General features: G+C 39.8%; 1 protein-coding gene across 1 annotated transcript; it reads left to right on the top strand.

Annotated features, from left to right (window-relative positions):
* Positions 1 to 456: 456 nt before the first annotated feature.
* LOC112944171 (solute carrier organic anion transporter family member 1A2-like) lies at positions 457 to 6,217 on the top strand. The gene is made up of 7 exons (XM_026035552.1): positions 457 to 673; positions 2,003 to 2,198; positions 2,600 to 2,765; positions 3,602 to 3,786; positions 4,354 to 4,418; positions 4,967 to 5,084; positions 5,548 to 6,217. Exons 1-7 carry the CDS (start codon positions 457 to 459, stop codon positions 5,714 to 5,716), a joined length of 1,116 nt encoding a protein of 371 aa, XP_025891337.1. The 3' UTR covers positions 5,717 to 6,217.
* Positions 6,218 to 10,233: the final 4,016 nt, after the last annotated feature.

Below are 10,233 nucleotides of genomic sequence, written 5' to 3'. Positions count from 1 at the left end.
GCTATCTAGTCTGTATCTGTCTGTAGTGTGTGTTCTTTCCCCTTTGCAATCTTTTGCTTCCAACGTGCCAGAAGGGGGTTCTGATAGATGCTCTGCAGGGATGGGATGAAGGGAAAAGAATTGAGAATCGGTGAGCAGTAGGTGCTGCTGCAAATCTGTAGTCACAAGATTCATTCGTGGTCTAACTCATGAGCTTCAGGAAAACTTTATGATGAGATTTTTGATGAGCATCAGTAACTGCTCTGTGTGATTGTGTGTGTTTGCCTCCAGTCACGGAAGAGAAACAGGGGAAGTCTTCACTAAGTGAACAGCCTTTGGCCTGTGGTGTCTGTCCAAGTACAAGAATTAACCTGATAGAGTTAAAAACCATCTCTGCTCCAAGTACAAGAATTAACCTGATAGAGTTAAAAACCATCTCTGCTCCGTTCTTTCCTCCTCAGCCATACTGAGCAATGGATGATTCATTTCAGAAAGCATCACACTAACTTGTTGCATTCTTTCATTCCAGATTTCATACCGTACCTCAAGGCTCTGTTTCACAATAGAGTATATATGTTATTTATATGCATAACCGTGTTACAGTTCAGCGCATTCAATGGCATAATGACCTTCATGCCAAAATACTTGGAACAGCAGTTTGGGAAATCTGCATCAGATGCCATCTTTTCAATTGGTACATTCACATTTTCCTTTTTTTCTGATCTACCACCTAGATGAAAATTCTCTTTCTCTATACATGCACTATGCATGTATGCATGTGCATATGTATATATACATGTATATACATGCTAGAGTCAATTGCTTCTACACGGGAGAACTTTCTTATTACAAAGCATTCTAAATAATCATTTTGCATTTTCTACCAGCTGTCTCCAGATTTTCTATGCAGTATTTTGCGGTAGTCCATTTCCCACCTTTTAGGGTGTCCCAGAAGAATTCACTTGATATGTTATATCATCTGATAAAATTTGTACCAGTTGCACAAGTAATGTCAAAGAGATTATGCTAATGGCGAGTAGTTTCAGTATCCTGAAACAGTAGGTTCAACCTTTTCATTTCTCTTACTTAAGAGATGTGACTTAATTAGATCAGGACAAATTATTACAGAAGAATCATCTGAATTAACCTCCAGACATCCTTCTGTTCCTTAACTGAATGCTTATCTTTCTTAATAGTTGCCACAATTTCTTTAAATACTACCACAAAGAATGTTCAAGACCTTATGAATACTACTAATATCCTTTGTCATCAGTGTTTTGAAGCTCTGCATACAAAGTTATATAGCTAGCGTACATCTCTGTATGTAGACAGTGCCATTGCACCACTGCAGGGTTCTTTTTCAGTCTGATCATCTTGGGTATTCAAAGAACTGGCTAGCTAGCTAGCAGTTGGACTGAAAAAGAGTACTTACAGAGTATTCTGAGAGGAGAGCAGGTCTCATTTAATGTCTCCTCCCCTTTTCTCATGTTACCGGTGCTCACATGCTGTCAAGAATTGCTAAAGAATCAACATAATCTTGAGGAAAGGCAACCAAGACATGTGATGTTTGTGTAAAACTAGTTCCTAGATACCTCTCAGTCCATCCTTGCTTTCTTAAAATGTCAAACTCTGAAAGAGTGAAGTGTATTCACATTAACTGAATTCTGAAACTGCATGTTCTTTCTTTCTGTGATGCTCTGTGTAGACAAAGACGCACTCCATTATGTGATCCTGCATCTCAGTTCAGAAAATTGCAGTCTACAACCGTAGTCTGATTTAAACACAAAATAAGACAGGGTTACATCACAGTCCCCCCATCCAAGTGAATTATTTGAGTCCTAGCCATTGGTTCTCCCAGAAGTACACAACTTTGACTGTTTTATTGGCATGCAAGGGAACCTCAGATAGATTAATTGGTCAAAAGCTCTCTATAAATCTTTGCCAAATTTTATGCACATTCTTCCTTTATAGTTAGCTTGGATGGTCTCTTATTAATTTTAAGAGGTATTACTCTTTTAAACAGGTATTTACAACTTACCAGTTGTATGCATTGGATATTTTTTTGGAGGCTTGTTCATGAAGAAGTTCAAAACAAATACCTTTCAGGCTGCAAACATAGCATTTTGGATATCTTTATCGGGATACCTTCTCTACTTTAGTACCTATTGGACTATCTGTGATGCTTCACCAGTTGCTGGCTTAACAGTTTCATATGAAGGGTATGTTATGTAAGGCACAACACTGGAATGAAGTGTTCATTGTCAAAGTCTACAGTGACTTCACAGTTTTGCAAAAAAAAACGAGGTACTTTTCAGCTCAAGGGTCTAACTTTTCTAGTCTTTAGAACTATGTGAGACACTAGGTATATAGCTCTAACTTTTTATTCCTGTTTTAAATGATACATGAGAAGAATGCTCTTGGGTTTGTATATCTAGTTATGAGTACATCCTATAGCATAATAATGTATGAAAAGATAGACAGGCATGACTGCTGGAAAGGGAGCATGTATGGCAGTGTCTTGGATCAGCACTTGAGCTGGAATAGAAACTTAAGCATTTCAAAGGTTTATACTAGGGATTACATTACTAAACTATTTATTCAATTTCTAAATGTATTTCAGGAGAGAGCATGTTTCATATACAGAAAATACTCTCCTTGCTGGCTGCAACAATGATTGTAATTGCGCACTGAAAATATGGGACCCTGTCTGTGGGGATAACGGAGTCACTTATGTGTCGCCTTGTCTTGCTGGGTGCAAAGCCTCAACAGGAACAGGAAAACATATGGTAAAGCACACATTATTTTTTTTTTTTGTGCTGTAGCTATGAAATACAGTACTTAAGGAATAGGAGAAGAAATATCCATACCTATCCACAGATTTAATTGGACTAATAGGAGACAGAATTGGACAAATCTGTGGAGTGGCAACAGAAATTCCAAGCTGGATATCAAAATTAGTTTAAAATAATTTAAAGAATATAATGAAGAAGCCTCCTGTAATAATTGAAGTCAAAATATTAAAAACACCGTGAGAAGTAATTCTCAAGGTATTGTCAGCATATCTGAATCCTGAGCACTCCATTAGCCAGAATGAGATTTTATAGCGTGAATATAAAAATCTCTTTTACTTTGTAGATTTAAATACATATTTGAGTACTGCAGAGTCTATGTTATCCTAACTTCATTTGTAAGCCTACATTTTTTCATAATTAATTTATATATAAGTTCTGATTAGATGGAACACTGTTGAAAATAAAAACTTAAACAAGAAAAAAAGCCATACAGATTTTAGGAATCCTTCATACTATTCAAATATTTCAGAGAATACTTAGTAAGAGCCAACTGCTGATGCGCTTTCTTACTATGGGTGACAATTGTTAGCCCTTCTTCTCTGAAGATGATCATTGATTTGGTATAAGCAAGCACGTGAGTGATGATATTATGACCTGGCCTTAACTCAGTTATCATGGACCTATGCCTAGCAGATGGGGAGAGAGGCCACAGTGCAGGGCTACACATGTGACGTAGACTCAGGAGAATGAGCAAGGCAACAATTGTGCGAGTTTCACACTCCGTGTGTACATTTTAACAGGTCGATGTGATTAAAATGCTCTTTTGACAGGTATTTGAAAACTGCACCTGCATTGCAGCCTCAGGATTTTCATCTCAAAATGTCTCTGCAATTCTGGGCCAGTGTGACAAAGAAGAAAACTGTGACAAGATGCTTCACTATTATTTAATATTGTCATTAGTCTGCAGCTTCATTTTTTCCTTATCAGCCACGCCTGGGTATATGGTCTTAATAAGGTACAGTGAAGTGTTCTTATCTTAAGAATCCTCCTGGGCTTTTTATTCTGAGGTCAAACACTTCCAAGAGTTAGGCACCTGTTACTTTGCATGGATGGAGGAAGACTAGAAAGATCTTATGCCACTTCTGTGCTGACTGTTAGGGTTTAGTGTTGTGCTAAATGTTGATAGCTTTACAAACTGATGTTACTTCTGTCTGTCATCTGTATCCTGAATTAATGAAAGATCGCTGAGTCGATGCATCAAGATAATAGTGAAAGGTGCATAACATCCATCTGCTTATTGATCACATCACCACGATGATGATTAAGCCACCACTGTCTTCTTGCCTTGGCCTTGATGCAGGGACAATAAGAATAGCCTTTCCTTTGGTGATCTGACAGGCCTGCTTAGGGAAATTCAGTTAAAGTCATGTAATGAAAATTATGAACTTCTTCAGCCACTGCTCTAGTCAGAATTATTTGAGCATAATGTGATGAAGAATTTGACTGAAACAAAACAAAAGAGATTACTATTTCTTATTTATGTCACTTTTGTTAATCTGTGTATGATGTAATTGTCATCTAGGTCTCTAAAGCCTGAAGAAAAATCATTAGGAGTGGGTATCCATGGACTGGCTTCAAGAGTATTTGGTAAGAAAAGTTCTAATGCACTTTGGAAGCATCTCTAGAACTTATCTGGAATTAGGTATAGTTCAGAGCTGGGGTATAGGCATGGTATGGCTGTCCATCTCTATGGAGGCTTTGTGTAGGGAATATTTTTTTCAATAAATCTAGACAGGGTAACAAATTAAACAGCTTTCCGTTTGTGTGCATTTATATGGGTGACTCATCAAGCCATCTTGTATTCCTTCCCTTCTCTCACGTGTTCACTGAACACAACACGTTCTCATTGGTAACAGTAAAGGCTGAGTTTTGAGTAGGAATCACAATTTATGTTTTTTATATTGTTTTTTATATTGTTTTTTATATTGTTAAATACGTAATAGGAGAGAGGATTTTTTTGTTGAGAGTAGGTGGATAAGAAAGAAGAGGAAACATATGAAAAGTAGAGAGTATACTTCATGCTGAAAGAGATCAGGACTGATGAAGTTGATGAGAAACAACACAAATTCTGTAGTGTACCTGTTGATCAGAAAAAAATAGGAAATTCATAAGGCATTTCTACTGTCAATTTTTAGCTGGAATTCCATCTCCCATTTATTTTGGAGCATTGATAGACACCACTTGTTTGAAGTGGGGTACGAAGAGCTGTGGAGGAGAAGGAGCATGCAGGATGTATGACATTGTCACTTACAGGTATATTTTTTATTTTATGCATTTCTCCTCCTTATTGTGTTATAAAATGTGTAGAGAAATAGATGTATGTTCTTCATCATTATATAATACACAAACTTAATCTAGCACACAAATTGCTCCTGAGTTAGAGATTTAACTCTTTGGTATTGGCTTGAATTGTCAAGTGCTACCTTTGCCACAGACACAATGTCCTTTAAACAAAAAGTTCCGATGACCATATTTACATGCGTTGAATATCTGCCGTGAAAACAGACATTAGCACACTACAGCTTTGATAACAAAAATGAAAAGTAGGAAGTCCTAGTGGAAAAAAAAAAAAAAAAAAGATTAATCCAGGTGAAAATCCAAGAGGTTCAGGGCACAACCTTTACAGCAGTTTGGCTCTTATCACAAAAAGATACATGATACTTTTGCCATTGTTTCATTAATCCATCTATTTAATGAAGCTCATCTTTTATTCCAGATGGCTCTACCTGGGTCTGCCAGCATTATTACGTGGAGTGTCCTATATCCCAAGTGTATTCATTCTCCTTATTTTAAAGAAGAAACTTAAATCTTCTGAAAGCAAAGTCTTAATGAATCCACCAGTGGAAATGCAGACTAAAGAAGAAGAAAACGAATCACTAAAATAGCACTTCAAGCAGGACATATCATGGAAAAAAAAAAATTACAGTGTAAATCTTGGACCTATCTTTGTGATAAATTAGTTATTTGTACTAGCGAACTCCTGGACAGACATTAACAGAATTACATCCAGTTATATCCTAGTTCTATCCTGAGAAAAATATTAGTTCATGAACAGAGGTTCCAGAAAAAGATGTTTTTTGTGCAAAAGAGCCAGGAGTAGAAAGAAGTATGAAAACTTAAAAAAATGCCAGGGTCTCTGTAAAAGACCTGTTCAGACAGTCCTGCTGATAGGGATATGAATCACACTAAGTGAACATTTGTTTGAGTACAGGAATACGAGAACTTCTCATAGCCCTTTTAGTATAACTATTGGAAAAGCCCCACACCCCTGACTATTATTTCCTACTACATAGGGCATGAAAGAGTCTTCTTGACCTATATTCTGTACCATAGACCGGTACTCCAGTATTTGCAAGTGTTTTCTATCTACTTCTGTATTATTCAGACTTATTCTGATTTTATACCTCTGGGATATTCTATCACCACATAAAAATTTCACCAACATATTTACATTAGAGCAGCTATATAATGTTATACTAGACTCTTGAGGGTAACTAATTAATTGTCTATATGGATATTTATATTTGTTTCAGCAAAATCATGACCATCAAAAAAAAAAAAAAAAAAAAAAAAAAAAAAAAAAAGCCTTTTCCTTCCATAGAGCAGGAAAATCAGCTCCAAAATTTAAAGTTTTCACTTTGCAGTTATTTCTTTTGAAAATACAGGTCACAGCTCCTTTTTCCATTTGCATCAGCTGACAGAGTGAAACAGCCTATAACATGAGAAAGAAGGGAAGAGGGAAGGGAAGAGAGAAGGGAATCCGAACACAGCCTGCAACACAGCAACAAGTACAGTTCTCTATTGTGCCTCAGGTATTGTGCCACATCCTCACCAGACAGTGTGAAATCATTACCCTGCTCCTCAATCTGCTCATCCACTTAGAATGTGCTGGGTGGAGACAGTAGATGGTGGCATGGTAGAAAGTTCCTTGGTAGAAGTCTAAGGCAGGAACGTTACTTCTCCAGAGCAAAACCAGGAAATGGAGAGTACGGGTAATTCCAAAATGATATTTATAAAATCTTCATAGTATGCCATGTCTGGTGCAGCAAATATTTATGGAAGTAGGTTGGGAGATTAAAAAAAAATATTGGAATTATTCCTCCTTATGCAAAACCAAACTTTAGAATTGATCCTTCCAAATTCTGAGAATGCTGACTTCAGTTCAGCAATGTAAGCTTTTGCCTGACTTTTAAATGTGGTCACATTGATGTTTATTCTGTAAGCAGGAAAGCTGTGCTCATGCAATCAGGCATCTTAAGACTGATCACAAAATTGCTGTAGTTGTGAACAGAGGCTGCTGCTGTAGGTTGCAGTAAGTACTAAAATCATATGCACTGTGCTTGAACATTTGGGCTGATCTTGGTCTGCTCTTTCAGGCACTGAGATTTTCATTGGCACTATGGATAGCACAAGCCAAAAGTGGTGGAAGTAACAAGAGTTAACAGAGTTAATGTGAGCTTTTGTATAAAGTAGTTGCATATGAAGACTTTAGTTGAATAAAACCTGTATCAAATTGATAAAAGGATGCGGTAAGTTTCTTTTCTGAACAATCAGGAGCTGAGCAGATGGCTTTCACCACACAGTCAACCACATTTACTTCTCACTGGCTCAGTAGATGATGCTTATGGGTTGAGTTTTGATTTTTAAGCCCTGCCAAGTGGAGGGTTGAGTGCTCATGCTGGATACAGAAGCTGACAGACACTGAGAAATCAACACTTGATGTTCTGTCAGTGTGACCAATACTATCATCTTAGAAATATTTCTAAAGTCAGCAGTATTCAAAAGTGTATGCATATCATGTATTCATCTAGTGTTTTATATTCAGTGCCTTTTGTAATGATACTAGTCCAGCACTGAGCTGACATTTTCAAGCAAATACTCGTGAAGTAACACTTTATTTAAAGTTAACACTTTTGATAACTCTAGTGATTTCCTTGTTTAAAGGACATCTTTATGCGTATGTAAGATATGATATTATTTTTATATTATCATTGATTTTTGTATTTTAATTATATCATCTATTTCATTGTCAAGTCCCTCAGTATTTTACAAGTCATTACTAACAAGGTTAGATCTATCATAGCAAATATTGCGTCCTACACTAATGTCATTGTTTTCTTGCTGTTTATAATGTTCTAAAATTAAGGATTTAGATCTGTTCCAAGGGCATGGCTAAATATTGCTGATGATATGGTTTGGTTTGTGTATGGGTTTAAGGTATGTTTTTTTTTAGAGAGAAAATTCCTCATCTGGGAGTATGAAAGTGAAAAAATGTTGCCTGTCAAGTCTTTTTTAATTAACGGGCGGGAGGGACAGTAACCAAACCTGCATCATTGCGTAATTTTGCTGAGGGCAAGTCTGTCAGGTTTATGATATAAATACAGGCTTCATATTTGTGACACATACACATTATAGTAGTGTATAGCTACTGAACAACAAACATTATCATAGAATCATAGAATGCTTAAGGTTGGAAGGGATCTCCAGAGGTCATCTAGTCCAACCCCTCTGCTCATGCAGGGTCACCCAGAGCACGTGGCACAAGGCTGCATCCAAGCGGGTTTGGAAGATCTCCAAAGAAAGGGACTCCACAACCTTTCTGGGCAGCGTTTTCCAGGGCTCTGTCACCCTCACTGTCAAGAAATTCTTCCTGTGGAACTTTTGGTGCCTCACATTGTGGCTGTTTCCTCTAGTCCTATCACTTTCCACCACTGAAAAGAGGCCACCCCCTCCTCCTCACTGCCTCCCTTGAGGTATTTATACACGCTGATCAGGTCCCCCCTCAGCCTCCTCTTCTCCAGGCTGAACAGGCCCAGCTCCCTCAGCCTTTGCTCATAGGGCAGATGTTCCAGGACCCTGATTATCCTCATGGCTCTGCGCTGGACTCTCTCCAGCAGCTCCACATCCCTCTTGTACTGGGGAGCCCAGAACTAGACACAGTCTCCAGATGTGGCCTTACCAGGGCTTTGTAGAGGGGGACGATCACCTCCCTCGACCTGCTGGAGACGCTCTTCTTAATGCACCCCAGGAGCCCATTGGCCTTCTTGGCCACCAGGGCACACTGCTGCCTCATGGTCATCTTGTCATCCACCATGACGCCCAGGTCCCTCTCTGCGGGGCTGCTCTCCAGCAGGTCAACCCCTAATCTGTACTGGTGTCCGGGGTTATTCCTACCCAAGTGCAGGACCCTGCACTTACCCTTGTTGAACTTCATGAGATTTCTAACCGCCCAGTCGTCCAGTCTGTCCAGGTCCCTCTGGATGGCAGCACAGCCCTCAGGCATATCAGCTACTCCTCCCAGTTTAGTATCATCATCAAAGTTGCTGAGGGAGCACTCCATCCCTTCATCCAGGTCGTTAATGAATAAGTTGAACAGGACCAGTCCGAGGGCCAACCCCTGGGGGGCACCGCTAACTACAGGTCTCCAACTAGACTCTGCGCCACTCACTACCACTCTCTGAGCCCTTCCATCGAGCCAATTCCTAATCCACCTCCCCGTCCACTCATCTATCCCACACCTTTGGAGCTTGCCCAGGAGGATGCTGTGAGGGACGGTGTCAAAAGACTTGCTGAAGTCCAGATAGATGACATCCACTGCTCTGCCCTCATCTATCCAGCCAGTCACTCCATCATAGAAGGCGATCAGGTTAGTCAAGCAGGATTTCCCCCTGGTGAATCCATGCTGGCTACTCTGGAGCACCTTCTTCTCTTCCATGTGTCTGGAGACAGCAGCCAGGATGAGCTGTTCCATCACTTTTCCGGGGATGGAGGTAAGGCTCACCGGCCTGTAGTTGCCTGGGTCCTCCTTCTTGCCCTTTTTGAAGGCCAGAGCAATGTTGGCTTTCTTCCAGTTCTCCGGCACCTCCTGCGTTCTCCAGGACCTTCCGAAGATGTTGGCAAGTGGCTCGGCTATGACATCCAACAGTTCCCACAACACCCTGTGGTGCATCCCATCAGGGCCCATGGATTTGTGGGTGTCGAGGCTCCCTAGATGCTCTCTGACCCACTCTTCCTCTATCCAGGGCAAGCCTTCCTCTCTCTGGCTCACTTCCTGTGTCCCTAGGGCCTGGGATTCCAGAGGGCTGCCACTGACAAACACAGAAGCAAAGGTGGCATTCAGCAGCTCTGCTTTCTCCTTGTTTTCCATAACCAGGGTACCTACCCCGTTCACTAATGGACCCATGTTTTCCCTGACCTTCCTTTTGTTGTTAATATATTTGAAGAAGTTTTTCTTGTTACTTTTAACATCCCTTGTCAGATTTCATTCCAAATGAGCCTTAGCTTTCCTTGTAGCATCCTTGCATTCCCTGACAATGTTCCTGTATTTCTCCCAAGGGGCCTGTCCTTTCTTCCACATTCTGTATACTGCCTTCTTCTGCTGGAGTTTTGCCATAAGCTTCCT

Source organism: Nothoprocta perdicaria, unplaced genomic scaffold, assembly GCF_003342845.1.
Source record: "Nothoprocta perdicaria isolate Ctin4 unplaced genomic scaffold, notPer1 scaffold_161, whole genome shotgun sequence".
Lineage (NCBI taxonomy): Eukaryota > Metazoa > Chordata > Aves > Tinamiformes > Tinamidae > Nothoprocta > Nothoprocta perdicaria.
Note: the sequence above shows the minus strand (reverse complement) of the source record. Positions and strands in the feature narration are given on the sequence as shown.

Bases quoted from the DNA above. Each gene is read 5' to 3' on its own strand.
- LOC112944171 (XM_026035552.1), top strand. From the start codon at position 457: ATGATTCATTTCAGAAAGCATCACACTAACTTGTTGCATTCTTTCATT. The intron at 674-2,002 runs GTACATTCACAT...TCTTTTAAACAG, and splicing joins AGATGCCATCTTTTCAATTG to GTATTTACAACTTACCAGTT. The intron at 5,085-5,547 runs GTATATTTTTTA...CTTTTATTCCAG, and splicing joins TATGACATTGTCACTTACAG to ATGGCTCTACCTGGGTCTGC.